The sequence below is a fragment of the Muscardinus avellanarius genome (genome assembly GCF_963383645.1).
Source record: "Muscardinus avellanarius genome assembly, chromosome: 15".
Taxonomy (NCBI): domain Eukaryota; kingdom Metazoa; phylum Chordata; class Mammalia; order Rodentia; family Gliridae; genus Muscardinus; species Muscardinus avellanarius.
Window position 1 is genome coordinate 10,888,803 of NC_137801.1, and position 15,624 is coordinate 10,904,426.

The 15,624-nt window shown below is 42.6% G+C and overlaps 1 protein-coding gene across 1 annotated transcript in view; it reads right to left on the bottom strand.

Moving 5' to 3' along the window:
• The window catches only part of NBAS (NBAS subunit of NRZ tethering complex), a gene marked incomplete at both ends in the record, with an annotated part of 312,243 nt that overhangs the window by 104,221 nt on the left and 192,398 nt on the right, over positions 1-15,624 (bottom strand). Inside the window, 2 exons of the mRNA XM_080711473.1 lie at positions 6,104-6,438; positions 7,452-7,702. Of these exons, the coding sequence (XP_080567599.1) occupies positions 6,104-6,438; positions 7,452-7,702 (586 nt within the window). The remainder of the gene's footprint in view (positions 1-6,103; positions 6,439-7,451; positions 7,703-15,624) is intronic.

A 15,624-nucleotide genomic window follows, 5' to 3' on the forward strand; every position in this document is an offset into this window, starting at 1 on the left:
TGGCCCTTTGTTTTTGTTGCCTTTAAGATTCTCTGCTTGGCTTCCACATTGGTCATTTTGACAATTATATGGCGTGGGGATCCTCTTCTCCGATCCTGTCTAAAGGGAGTTCTATAAGTTTCCTGGATCTGTGTATCAACCTCTTGCTCTATATTTGGAAAATTTTCTGCTATTACTTCCTTGAAGAGATTGTTGATCCCTTTGGTATCACTTTCTTTTCCCTCCTCTATTCCAATTATTCTTAGGTTAGCTCTCTTAAGATGGGCCCATATTTCTTCAATGTCAGATTCCTGCTGTTGGATATTTTTTTCTAGATTAGAAACTATGCATTCATTTTTGGATTGCTCATCTTCTAAGAGCGAGATTCTGTTCCCCATGTGGTCTAATCGGTTGTTTGTGCTTTGAATTGAGGCCTTTACTTCATTAATTGCATCCTTTATCTCTTTTTGGCTCTGAGTTCTTTTCGAAGCACCTCTATTATTTCTACAGTTATTTTCCTGATTTGATCTTTTTTCATTACAATATGCCATTCATGTCAACCTACAAAGGGTCTATTATTGGTAGTTTTAAATCGATAGCTATGTTAAGACTTTGCTTTTCATTTCTAAAACAATAAATATCAATAGATATAACAAAAGCTCCATGAGGTCCTCAATTTGGTTAAGCCAGCCTAAGATCATATTTTGAGAGCTAATAATCTGTAATAACTAATTATTTAAACAACTACTTAAGGAGTACCTACTTGTACTGTGCTATGAAATAGAAAATTCGAGATAAAAGGCACCATGGTTGCCCTCAGGAAGTCCCAGCTGTGGCTCCATCTCCCATGTGCCACCTTCTGCCTTGCTGTGGCACAGCAAGGCGCCCTCATCCAATGCCAAGCAGATGTCTGCACCATGCTTTTGGACTTCCCAGCCTTATTAGCAAAGAAGTCAATCACTAAGCCAAGCAAGGGAGGGAGGGACAGGGAGGGAATGGGGTGGGATTTGGGTAGGGGTTAAATCAGCGATGAGTACATGTTTGTACACACAAGTTTTTTACCCCAATAAGTTGTATGAATATAATGCACCAATAAAAAATAAAATAAAATAAAAATTTTTTAAAAAGCCTCTTCAAAAACAGCTAACTAATGTCAAGGAAGACAGTAACTGAATAGTTAGGGTGAATGTATTGCTCACCTGAAGGGCCAACTGCAAAAAATAAAGTAAAAACCAACTTGGAGAACTGACAAATGAAAAGAAATTACTGAGCTGCAGGTTTCCCAGAAAACAGTGCAACAAAACAGGAATTCTGGCTGGAAGGGACCACACATTTTCTACAGCGGGATGTCTCCAACAGCAGCTAACAGTGCACTAAAAAGTCATCTAACAAACTGAATGTGCGGCTCCCAGCTACTCAGGAGGCTGAAGCAGTAGGATCACAAGCCAGAAGTGACCCTGGGCAACTTAGTAAGGCTGACCATATTTCAAATTAAAAATTTAAAAGGTCTACGTGTGTAGCCTAATGGTAGAGTGCTTGCTAGCATATGGGAGACCCTGGGTTCAATCCTCAGTACGTACTACCCTCCCCAACAAAGTCATGTACTGTCCTAAGCAACTGGGTAACATACTTTACCTAAACATTTTTAGATAGGGTCTTAGACACTGATGAAATATTTTGGTTAAAGACATGCTGCTACCCTTTGTTAAAAGATAGTATTAGACTTGAAGACAGCCTGAGGTCACAGCTAAAATGCAGCATTTAGGTCAAGACTTTACTTTTAGGTCAAATCATGGTTTCTAAGATAAATCACTCCTCCTCCTCCTCCTCCTCCTCCTCCTCCTTCTTCTTCTCTCTCCTCTCTCCTTTCTTTCTTCTTCTTCTTCTTCTTCTTCTTCTTCTTCTTCTTCTTCTTCTTCTTCTTCTTCTTCTTCTTCTTCTTCTTTTCTCTCTCTCTCTCTCTCTCTCTCTCTCTCTCTCTCTCTCTCTCTCTACTGGGGTTCCTGGAAACCCTTCTCTGGGCTACATTCCCAGACCTATTTTTTTTATATATATTTTTTATTTGGAAAGTGGGTCTCCTAAGCCAGCGCGGCTGGCTTCAAACCTGCGCAATCCTCCTGTCTCCACCTCCCAAGCGCGGGGATTACAAGCATGTGCCACCACACCGGGCTTCTAAGATAAATTTACTCCCCCAGGTTGTTTACACCAATAATCTGGGTAATAGGATAAAGGAGGAAACAGTTGCTTATTTCAAGAGTTTAAACAATTGTAGTATAACACAGAGATACCCGTGTGCTGTTTCTATAGCTTCAGAGGCGGAGCCAAAAAGTGAGTAGTGTAGTGTAAGGAGGTAAAAGGGCATGAGAGACAGACAGGCAGACAGGAGGACATGCTTCCTTCCCAGGGAAGGAAATGCGGAGTGGGAAAGGGAGGGAGTAGCTTAATTATCAAAGGCACAGATGTCCCCAGATCAGAAGATCAACTAGATGAGAACTTTTCAGTAATTTTTACGCTCCAACTCAAAGGAGACAGTGGTATGTTTCCATCAGATACTGCAGTTTACAACCACAGGGAGCCCGGTGAGGTAGGACCTGGACCAGAGAGCACAGGGAGGGTGGGCTGGTGAGGGGGTAGGAATGGTCCACCTGGTTTCAGGTTGGGAAGCACTGGGGGAAACAGCAGAAGACCTTTTTAGATGATCCCTTGAGGTTTTGTACAGAAGGATCCCAGAGAACTTCATGATGGCACTGCCTAAGTGATGGGGGTCATGCTCATGCCCAGGGCTGTAGCTGGATTGGCGCCTGAACACGAGTGGGAAGTGGCCAACGCTGAGATTACTCATGCGCTCCCCTCACCTGACCACCTCCTGCCTGAAACAAGCAAACACTCGTCTGGCCTGGCTTCCATCTTCTCTTCCATGTCCCCGGATGTCTAAACCACCCACTCACTTGCTCTCCAGCCCTCTGGGAAGATGGTTCTAACTGCTGGATTGGACAAGCAACAGGAAAACAACTTTCCTCTGATTTAACCAAATAAAACAATTTGATTTGCAGAAAATACACCTTAAACATTTATGTCCTTTCTCCTTCTGCATTTTTATCACCTTAAATGTCGTGCAAATTTAGTCTCTGTCTACCTGACATAATACCACTCTTTGAATATTCCCCCCCAAATCTCTACAAATGCAGCAGATGCCTATGTTAAGCACATGACTGTTACCGTGAGCGCAAAAAGCCTTCTTAGACAGATTTACCATGCACTGGGAGTGAAATTCGGGCGTTGGGATGGTCCTCTCCGAATTCTGATAGCTGACAATTGCTCGCTGTTTTTGTTACCCACTGCAGAATACGCTTACTAGCTCTTTCTAAAATTTGGTTCGGAGTTAAATGTGGGTACACATTTGAAAACCGCACACTGTGTATGGATAGTACACACATATTTTACATTTTTAACATCATGTACAATCTGTGAGAACATCTGGTGTATTGCAAATTTGGACACTTCCAGCTGCATTTCCTCTTCCAAATGTGTCCTCTGACATGTGTGCTGTTTCATTTTGATTTTTATATTCTTTCCCTCTCTATACAGGGCAGCGTTGTGTGGTTTAAACATGCGGTTTGTCTAAACTTTAGGCTTTCCTCTCTGATCAGAAAATTAAAGGATTACCAATTAATAAAATGAGGGAAAATATTGTGGCTAGACCAATGATATAAAATTAATTTTAGATGTAGTTGTCTCACCTTGCTATAACTTATCTGATTTGCTTAAAAAATAGCTCTTGAAAATAGTCAACAATAAAGAACGTTGATGCTCAGAATGCAGTATCTGAGCTAAGAGAAATCAAGGCACTAATTTATAACTGCGTCATTATGTCAGCCAGGCATCCTTCCATCAGAAAAATGTACACACGGGCATATATGCAATATATTTTCAGATGGCTGACGGACATCTTGAAAGTATTAGATTAAGATTAATTTTAGTGATGAGAATAAGTTATAATTAAAAATCATCCGATTTTAAAAATATAGTGAACTTTATATCCCCGTCTCAAGTTGAATCATGAATAAATAACTGCTGTTAGAAGGTCCAAATGTGTCTCTTTAGACACAGACATCCATATAAACGCTCACAATTAGCATATGGCCTTGGCTGACCATTCCTTATGCTGCCCTCACATAAAACATTTGAAGGCTCCTCAGCCCGAGAGTGGGCTGAGAGACTGCCTTAAAAGGAAGGCTCCTCCATCTTCTCAGCTGATCTCTAGCCAGTGTCGGGAACCCAGTTCCAGGGCCATTTTCTTGGATTTCAAATTCGACACATGGACTAGTCACAGCCCACATATAATCAGGCTCCTGTCTGCCCTCTCTCGTTCAGACCCAGCCTTGCTTTGGACCAAGGAGAGCTGCTCCCGAGTCTGAAACAGGGTTCTCTGATCGCTGCTCGATCTGGGTCTCTGGACTGGCTCCAGGTCCCTTTGGCTCCAGCTGATTCCTGAAGGTACCACAGTCCTGTCCTGGGAGTACAGGCTGTGGAGAAGGTGTCCTTGAGTTCAGATTCTGCCTCCTTATTGCCAATTTAACTTTGCATAAAAAAAAATTCAGAGTAGTATTATGCCACTCACAGATTAGTCAGCCCCAGCCTTTGTGTTTTTTGTTTTTGTTTTTGTTTTTTTTTTGTTTTTGCGGGTCTGGGGATGGAACCCAGGGGCATTTGACCTCCGAGCTACACCCCGATGGAATCCAGGGGCATTTGACCTCCGAGCTACACCCCCTGCCCTATTTTTTATTCTTTATTTTGAAACAGGGTCTCACTGAGTTGCAGAGGGCCTCACTAAGTAGCTGAGGCTGTCCACGAACCTCGATCCTCCTGTCTCAGCCTCCCAAATGCTGGGATTACAAGCGTGCACCACCATGCCTGGCTCAGCCCCAGCCTTTGACTATAGAAGTTTAAAGAGCTTCCTGACATTGCAACCTTCGGAGGATGATACAGGCCGAGGGCTCAAAGACAGGTCTAGATGACGCCAAACCTGAGCTTTTTCTCAAATGTACCATGCTATCTTCCTTTAAAACCATCCTATTTTCTTCCTTAAAAACAAAGACTATCTCCATTTTTATAAAATGGTTATAAAATTTAAAACCAACTTGTTAATCAAATTACCTGGATTGCAATAATTAAAAAATAAAGAAGCTTTTGTTAGTTCACAACTACGAATTCTAGTGAGCTGCATAAAACAGCATCCTCCACACATGTTTGAACCAGTATCTGTGCCAGCCTTCAAATAAACAGTTTGCAATTCTCTGCAAATATCCTATTTCCAGGGTAATATTAATGATACCCAAAGCATTTGGGATAAGAAACTGGGCAGATTTGCTGATTTAGGAGAAAGAGAAGACAGCAGCCTTGTAGGCAAGAGGAGAGAAAATAAAGCAAAACAGAGTTCCAAAGGCAACAGGCTTCTGCAGTTGAGACTAGAGGCTGCGGAGTTTTCCAAGAGAGAGAATGTTGCCCTGGGTCTAAGCGGGGACAAAGTAACTCTGGCTCAGCAGTGGTATCTGAGTGAGAGGGCAAGGAGGGGCGGAGACAGTTCCCCATCAGCTGAACGAAACCACATATTGCTGAGGGACTGAACGTGGGTCTACTGAAAGGGCTCAGACCCGAGCATGCAAAATTGGAAAATGCGACATGCACTCCCATGGATAATTTTATCACCAAGTCATATACTGTGTGACATCCATGTGAAATTTTTTAAGGGGTCAATTTAACCACAGCCAGCTTTTCGGCTTGAGTTCTGAATAAAGGTAATCTGGGCTGAGTAACACAGCCTCTCTATCCTTGGCAACTGGAAAGAATAGGCTGAGGTATTTATTATAAAGTAACCTAAGAACTACAACATGTACAAGATGTACATATAAGTTAGAGCAGACATACTTGATTTTCACTATTTTTCCATATGCGACAGAGAAAAATGAGTGCCCAATTAAAACCTCATGTTTAAAAACAAGAAAAAAAGTCAAACATGTAATTATTTTCCACTCAAGGAAACAAAAACATATCTCTAGAATGTAAGAGCCATTTCCATCTCTTCTAAATCACCTAGTCTACTTTAACAACCTTTGATAGTTACCTTGGTCACGGCTTTTGGAGAAAATGTAATCGCATCCACCACCGTGATGAGGTCGCCCGGGTGGAGACGATCAAAGTACTTCACGCAGACATCATAGGCGTGGAGCCACTCCGGGGAGGACTCTGGGACTTGCTTGATGAGGTGGGGGTCTCCGGTCCAGAACAGCTTCTGCAACCAGACGGTGTACAGGCTGCTAGGGGAGAGCATCCGTCCATCCGTTTCAGGGATTTTGGGAGCAAGTTTGGAAATAGATAAGATATTCTGACTTGAAAGAACTGGCTCCAGTGCGTCAAGAGGGCTCATGTTTTCATCCATCAACTTTCTGTAATTAAGACCTATGGAGAAGGAAAGAAAAGAAAGTAGAACAGTGATTCATATAATGTGAACACACATAAATGTAAACACACAAACACATATGCACACCCACCCCCACTGGATGGAGAAGAAAAGAAAAAACAACGTAGGAAAGTGGTTTATTCTAATGTAAACATACACGCACACAGCCCTCTCTATGGGCAAATAAAAATATCTACTAATTTCTACGAGACAGGTTAGGTTTTCATTTAGAAGCTCAAAGCTATGGGTTCTAGTCCCAGGCTGAACCCTAACGAGCTGTGCAGCCCGACAGGCCGCTCTCTTCCACGTGCCTCGGCGCCTCAACATCCACCCGGAAAGGCACATCTCCTGGCTTCTTCCCTCTCCACAGCACCCATGTTTTCCTCTATCAATGATTTCACCAAACAGGTTTATATTCTTCTGTTACTTATCTCGTCTGTCCCTCATCAGCTACCTGAAGGCAAGAACTGACTCTTACTCCTTACCACTCAGCAAACAATTGAGAAACTGAACTATACTATCACAACTATAATGAATATACACTTGAAAGTGCCATATACATAATAACGCATCACACAGATTTAAGAGGTATTAAAGTGTTTAATTTCTTAGTTCTGAGCATAAGGACACCATTTTAAAGACTTACACAACTTATCAAAGATGCTAAGGCTCTTCTTTTCAGTGTCCTATGCATATCTTAAATAGACAGGCTCCAAAAAAGTGAAACTCTTTCAAATTGGATAATGTTAAATGTCTCAGCTTTATACGCCTAGAAAACGACCAATGGGAAGTAGGAGAAAAAACTCTGGAGCAATAGGGTTCTTACTTTTCCTGTTATTTAATTACCTCAACTGTAATTGAAGAAATTAGAAAAACGGTAACAAGTCAATTACCTTCAGTGTCATTTCAGACCTATGCCAACCACAGTACACGAAGCTGACTGCGCACAGAAAACTAATCCCTAGATATTCAACTTAAAGCATGAGGGTGAACAGGGAGACCTGCATCTCACCGGATGCCACTACTTTCAACTTCTTCAGCAGCCGCACGTGGGTTTCGGGCTTGACGGCCTGCGTCCCAGCATCTGCACACCCACAGTTTTCCAGGAGAGTGAAATAATACAGCAGCCTTTCGTGATCAAGGCCGCCAATGGTGGGATAAATATACTTGGCCATGCGCTTGTAAAAGGCTTCAGGATCAGCCTTCAGCGTCTCGAAGAGATGAAGGGTCTGGGCCCGCTTTTCAATTTCTTCTGTGGACAGACTGAAATAAAGAGCCAAAAACACTATGTTACTATGTTAAGACTTGGTCCATTTGTGAAACAGTGTGATTTTTTTTAAAAACCCAGGAAGAAAGTCTACTTATCCGTTCCGTTCCTTCTTCCTGCCTAATTAATGACATTAAGACACCAGGACACGGGCATCGTATGTCAAAACAAATACATAAGAGGCTGAACTGCACAGTTTTCATGTGATCTCAGGTCTACAGCAGCCCTGTGATGGAGGCAGCTCTGCAGCTGGAAGAGCTGCCCAAAGCTCTACAGCCAGGAAATAGAATGAGACCCGTCAGCTTCCACTATCACTCATTTGTTGGTGGCACAAGAAAAATTTTAAATCTGTACCATCTGAACAGAAATGCTGTAAACATTATTTCAGAAATTCAGGAAACAGGGAGAGGGAAGAAAAGGCTCAAACTTTAAGGCATATGCTTTATATCTTGAAATGGTACTCAATAGATCCCATTTTAGACTATGTTCAAATAAAACAGGAAAAGATAATTGTACTTCATTTGGGTTACCTATAGCATTGCCACATGAATAAAAGGCCTATCTTAATATTTTCATACTAAGTAAAATGTCTTTGCAATATAATAAAAGAATGATTTACTGGGGGACTATTTAAAGGCTTTTTGTTTGATTGCTTTGTCTGTACTTTGGAGGAGGGAAAGAGGAGTTAACTGTGGCCTGTGTTTCTCCCTGGACAGAGGGCTCAGGTCTAGAGCAATCGCCGTCCCCTGGATAAGATGCGTTTCCCTCTCCAATTTTAAGGGTCCTTCAGGCAGCCTTCCACACTAATTGAAAAGCCCAGTTTCCAGGGATCCCAGAAGCAGCAGAGAAAGTATCTGGGGGCAGCAAGTGAGACCTATGGCAGCATAGTTAGATTTTATATCATTTAAAGCAATGTCTCTGAAATATGATATACTGTTTATTGGAATTACCATTTTTAGAAAGTGCCAAAAGGCATATGTGTTTGGCTTCTGTGGATAACATTAATATAAATTGTACTTTAAAACTTTTATGAGTATAATAATGCTTGGGATAAAAGGGACAATCTATAAAGTTAAAATATCAAGTAATGTTTTTTTAAATGTTCTTTTTAACTTCCACTTCAAGAGAAAGCTTTCTTTCCCCCATTAAGACATAGTTCACACATTTGCAAAAACATCCCTAACTATAAACATGACCCCAATCTACAAATATCTTCCTGACTGCCTCTTCTGTGCTACTGGTACGTGCTAAATATTCTTCTGTTCTGGTACTCATAACATTCTCATAACTCTTACCTATTGATTACCCGGTCTGTCTCCCTCACCAGACTAGGTATTATTTGATGGCATAAGTCATATCACATCTTTATTTTTAGTTTCTCAATACCAAGGTGTAGTACGTGAAACAAAGAAAGGACTCGATGTCAATACATTCAATGCCTTGGAAGTATTCAACTTGGTGTTCACGTGTCATATAAATACCACGTTGATGGAAATATAGGTGTACTAAATTTGTATACATACAAAGCACTGTGCTCTGGGAAGGGTATAAAGATTTATGGCACGGAACCTATTCAGGTTTGAAAATCTAGTTGGGTTATAAGTACTTAGAGTTAACCCACAATGCAAAACAATGGTAGGGGCTGACAAAGGAAATAAAATTGTATTCCAATTAGCAGTAAGATCACTGAAAGCTCTGACTGCAGAGATGTAAAAATCAATGATAACAGAAGGCGTCATGGAAGAAGCGCCCGGCTTTGGCACTGTGGAAAGGAATGAAGCAGAGGTGATGTGAAAGAAAGTGTCAAGGCAAAAAAAAAAAGGCACAGGCCTGTGCAAGGAAAAGTGAGTGAGAACGCGGGCGGCTAGGAAACGCCTTTGATACTCTCACTGCTCAAGTACGCGATGTGTTCTCTGAAAAGCACAGTGCAGAGTGCTGAAGGAAACGAGACAGACTCTCTGATATTCCTCCATAATTTGCCAACTGAGGTCTGAATTCAATGTAGTGAGGTGATAACCCTCTCAAGATGATTCATATTGATAAAGATTTACAGGCAAAACAAGGTGCAGAATAGACAATGGGAAACAGACAAAATTTACCATGTGCATTACTAAGCTTGCGAGTTAAAGCTGGGTAGTTACCAACTAACAGACAAGAAAGTGCCAGGCAGATAGGCTGAGTGACTCGCCCACGTCCAAGCACCCAGATCTGTGTGGACTCAAAGTGTGTGTGTGTGTGTGTGTGTGTGTGTGTGTGTGTGTGTGTGTGTGTGTGTGTGCTCATCCGTCCCACAGCAGCCACTGATCCCTGAAGATCAGGCATGTACATTAACACCCCCTTGGAAGCAGCACAGAAAGCACAGCAGCCGTCACCTGCCAGGGCCGTCCGGACACCCCTCCCTCCCGACGCCCTGATGCCCAGCGCTCAGGCGGACTCGGGCCCCAGATGACAATGACTGAATCATAACAGCTTATCTGAGCCGAGTCTCTCTCAGTCAACATTACTTTTTCCTTTGCCCACCCACTTATTCTTCTGTGCCTACGATTCAGCTTGCCTTGTGTGCAATTTTACCTAATTATCTTGTCAAGACAGATACTAGAATATCTTTACTGACACGTGATAAATACCCAAACCTCCCTTCTCAGTAAATTACAATGTGCTAAGATCGTTCATAGATGCTAGTAATCAATAACTCATTTTAATAGTGTCCATGGAAAGAAGCCGTTATCTTCCCTTTGGAACAAGAAATGAAATCTTTGCTTAGAAAACAATTCCAAAGAATCCACATTCAAAAGAGTAGAAAGAAATACTGTGAAACCACTGCGGACTTTTTATTAATCACATTAATGATTACCCTTAAAAACAATTTAAGTGCTTTTATTTTCCTGAACCAAGTTTAGCTACAAAGCAGCTTATATATACAGTGCATGTTTAGCGCTCAGAGATTAACGGCAGGAAGAAGCTAGCATTAGTTGTACTCAATGCACAAGGAATAAATTATTAGTACTAATCCCATGATTAAGGTGTTCTGTAACGGTTCCAAGGTGTCAATCACCCGCAAATGAGATGCAAAAGCAGCATGTATTAAAGGGACTTATATTTGTATAAGAAAACAAATCTATTTAAATACATTTTTCTTGACTCAGTCTGAGATTGGGGGATAATACTATTCCATTAGCTGACTTAAAGGAGCTCGGAATGAGAGAGTAAGGAGGAGAGAAGGGGGAAGAAAGGCATGGGAGGGGTCAGGGCTGCTGGAAAAGGCAAAAGAGGGAGCACAGCTCATGGGGACAGGGTGGAGGTGAAATTCTCAGATAACCCGCCCATACCTTTGCCTTGTTCAATCCTCAAGTAACTGCAGAAGACCTTGCTCCCTCTTTGCTCTGAAGGAAGCCAAAGCTCAGACAAAAACCACTTACTAGTAGTAAGAGGTGGGTCTTTCAAGTTCAGCTTTTTGCTTTTGTTCAATAAAGCAAAGAAGCTGGCGCTTTCATCTGAAATTTTATTTATTTATTTATTTATTTATTTATTTATTAAGTTCTTTTTGCAGTAATGAGGATTGAACCCAGGGACATTCTGCCTCTGAGCTCCACCTACATCCCAGCCCCATTTTTTTTTTTTGCATCTTTTATTTTTGTTTTGAAACAGTGTCTTGCTAGGTTACAGAAATTCTACCTCCTATCTCAGCCTCCCAAGTATTGGGAATAAGGTATGCGTCACCACATCCGGTTGGCAGTTTTATGTTGGGAACAGCTAGGATACAGCGACTTTTAGACATTTCCCCGTAAGATTCCCCAAAGCACGAAGACCTATGACTCCAAATGATCGACCTTCAGGGGTGACGGGCGACTTCGCCACTCGTTACTGTGACATAACATGGGTCTGCCCTCTCAATGGCAGCCACTCTTGCAGGGGAAGGGACCCATGAAGATGCTCACAACTCAGAGCACATGTGGGTGCCAGGAAATTGAACTCAACTCTCAAGATCGCCTGGACAGCTGACGGAAGGGCCAGTGATGACTCCAGAGTCTACTTCCTGTCAGTGACTAGGCATGGGCTCCTTTATAGACTGCTTTATGCTGTGAAGAGAGTGGTGGGACCAAAGACCACAGGAACGAGTTTTATCCCACTCGAGGACAACCCTGTCCCCTTGCACCTTTTTAATTTTGCATAAAATGTCGATTCCAACTGGTTGATCCTTCCTCTTATCATCTTATCTCCAGCAAAAGTATCCTAAGGAATACCTTAACCCAGAAATATAGTAGGCATCACTACTGAGCACTCATCGAACGCTAAGCGTTCTGTCGTCTTGTGTAATTCCCCACAGAGCAATAGCTGCTATCCATACTGACTGAAAACGAGTGTGCACAAGGCAGACACACAATGGTGATTGCAGATAAGTTCAGTAAATCCAGACTGTTTGCCAAACCAACAGTAATAGCTACTTTCCTCCTCTTCCTCCTCCTCCTCCTCCTCCTCCCTCTTGAGCACCCACTACATATAATGTATTTTATATAAATCTTTTAAATCTCATATTCAATCCTGCAAATGAGATGAGAATCATCATTCTGCAGAAGAGGAAACTGACTCAGAGGGATAAAACATGTTTATTAAGAACACCCCGGGGCGGGGGTGGGGCACAAAGCCAGAGCTTGAGGCGGACTTGCAGGGTTCAGGGCCTTGGCATCTTCTTGCTTATGTACTATGTAAGTCGGGAGCTTTCAACGATTTGGGGTAAGTGGCCTCAAGGACCTCAAGATGAAAACAAAACTTGCAGATATAGGAAGGATTTGCTTCCATTTTGGTAATGATAATAACTAAAGTTTCCTTTGTTTTAGGACTGGCAGGTTTCTTTTTATGTCCAATGCCAAATCACAGTTCTGGTCAAATTCTCTTTTCCTCTTCATTCAAAAGAAAAATCAAGACAAAATGTATAGGTCAATTTTAACACATCCGTATGATCCATGCCCTGCATAGATATAAGATTTAATATTTCTACTCTTATAAATGTGTTTTTCCTGGTCCTGTATTTTTATTTGCTTAAATTTTCAATGTTATGACATAGCTAAGCTACCTTACGTCCTAGGAGACCAATGCGGGGTTAACTCTTTACCTCCTCATGCACTAACTCCCTGCCACTAACTTTGAGTGCACAAGGCTCTTCAAGCAAGGGACTAAAAGTGAAGGCCAGAATTTAGATTTCTTTTCATTGTGGCAACATGGATGTGAACATCACTGTCCGAGCGATCGCAGGCTGCAGGCATAAAGCCTGTCTTCAATTTCAATTCAAAAGAAGGCAGGTGTGTTAGAGTTTATTCATCTCCTTACAGGTATGTTTTTTCCTTGCCCGTCCCTGATCTGAGATGAAAATAATCCTTTCACAGAATATGAAACTGATTATGAAGAACAGTACAGCAGACACTAGAATCCCAAGAAACAGGGACCCTTCCCGTGCATCTAAAGGACGCAATAGTAAAGGGGCCAAAGATGGCATCATGGCCTCTACCACCCAAGCAAAAGTACCCGGGTAATCACAGGAGTGGTTGAAAACAGATCAGAGTGCAATTAATGAGCAGCACCGGTGGCCTTCAGAGCTGCTACTTAAATAAGAAGGAAAAAGTCTTGGCAAGTGTCCACGGGCACATTCCTGCCTGCCGTGCTCCAGCCAGTGGCCTTCCTTTGGTTCCCAAACCATCCAGGTCTTTGCTGCTCTATGCTCTCAGGCTGGGATGGAGGCCCTCCCCGTTCCTTAATGTTAAGCTCTTTCTCCTTATGTCCAAGAGAAAGGTTTTCCCTTCCTGCTCCTGTGCATTTCCTGTGTAGGGAGCTGCTTTTACTACAACCTGTGACGGACCCTTTGGCTGTTTTTGAGCTGGGGCAAGCAGAGCTGAGGGAAGGGTCCCTATTAGGATCTAAGCTCTGTACGAACAAGGGATGTTTGTGTCTGGTTCAGCACCTAAAACTCTGCTTGTAATGCAAAGATACTAAACAATATCACCAACAACATTTAGTGAATAAATATGGCGTTATCATATCAGCTAGAAACATCCCCTGGCATTTCAAAGTGATTCTGTGTCTAAAACTTGAGGACACTCATGGAATCAGCAGAATTAATGAGAACAGTAGTAACAGGAAAAGCCATGATAGTTTTCAAAGAGCCACCAGGTTCTACACTTTCCAGTTTTTCTCTAATCTTCACAATCCCCCAGGTAAGGATAATGATCCTATAATTAAAAAACAAAACAGAAACTTGAAAGGATTAAGAAACACACCCAAGGCTACACTGTTGGTGGCTCTGGCAAGGAGCTTTGGCTCTTCAAACTTGATCTGACTCCAAAACACACAGCCTCACCACTGGGCCGCCTGTTCACTAGTAGCTGCTGTTGTCTGCGCACCCACCGCCACGTCTAGAGCTGCCGGGAAGATGGGTGCTGAGGCAGCAGTGAGCGGCACCCTGCCCTGTGCATGGGGGAACGCGCCCGCGAGAACCACAAGAGGCTGAGAGCCAGTACTGCCTGCTCGAAAGTGACGCCAGGCCCCGTGACCACGCAGAACCCTCGCTCTGTTTACAATCAATAAGGAGGAAAAAGAGAGGAAAGTAAAGGGAGAAAGAGATCAGCACTCGAGTCTGGTGTGTGTGAGAGTCATCGCTTTCTGAGGGGAGTGCAATCCCAGGAATAATTGCTATTCCTGAAGTACCGACCATGCACCATGTATTATCAATAGGTTAAATATTTTACCGCTCAATCACTTAATTTTTATTATTCCTTAGAGTTGAGGAAAATGAGCTTCAGTCAGGAGTGAGATACACAGGATCTGATCTCACCAGGCTGAGCTGAGGCTGCTGGTGCAGATCACAGCTCCAACATTAACCAAGGAGGAGGACAATGAGCAAGTGCAGGGGAGTCAACTCTGTGGGGGGAAACGGCTTCTTAAACGAGCAGTAAAACTAAGTCCTACAGCAAAGATCACTACTTCTCTGTGACTACCCTGTTAAGGGTCCAGTGCCACTGAGTCAGCCAATGCATCCTGGGTAATTTTTATCATAGGAGCAAGGCTGATTTCTATGACCAGGGTATACCATGTTTGATGAAGTAGTTGGCCAGGTTCGGTGGTACATGCCTGTAGTCCCAGATACTCCAGAAGGTGAAGCAGGAGAAACAAGTTCAAAGACAGCACAGACAACGAAGTAAGACACTGTCTCCAAATAAAACTGAGAGAAGGACTGGAGACGGAGTTCAGTGGTAGAGCACCTGTGGCCCTGGGTCGATCCCCACTAGCATTAAAAAAAATTACATAGTAAGGTAGACTTCTTTTAAGTAAAGAAAGAAGAGTACCAAATGCACTTGCTACATCAGTATCAAGTGCTTTGCCACTCACAGGTAATGATGCCAGGAGGTAATGATTTCCTGGCTCGTAACTGCTGTGCATCTGCATAATCACGCTGCTATCAGGTATAATGATATACCAGGAACAGCCGTGCACACTGCTCCACTCTGATAATTCACAATCTATTCAGAGACCAATGGAGCATCCTGTTTGTACAGATATGACATCCTTTTATGTAACATCCGAAGAAAAGGAAAAGACATTTAATAAAATGCCAGGATTTTTTAAATGCCAACATGCATATCATCCGAAAGTATTATTTGAATATAATATTGGGCCTCAAAAGTGGCAAAGTCAGGGCAGCATTTACCACAGATAACATGAAGTCTTTAAAGCAGAGATGCTAAAACTCCAGGGACTGATACAATTTAAAGATGTACAGTGTACGCATTTCTTCCTCTTAGGCCACTTGGCTCTCCCTCCCCGTCTTGTAAGCTCTCTGGCCATAGCTCCCTGGGGTCAGATGGCGTCTTTTCCCGTCCCACTGCTGCAGTGATCTTGCTGGTCCCTTTTCTAGCAGTTGCCTACC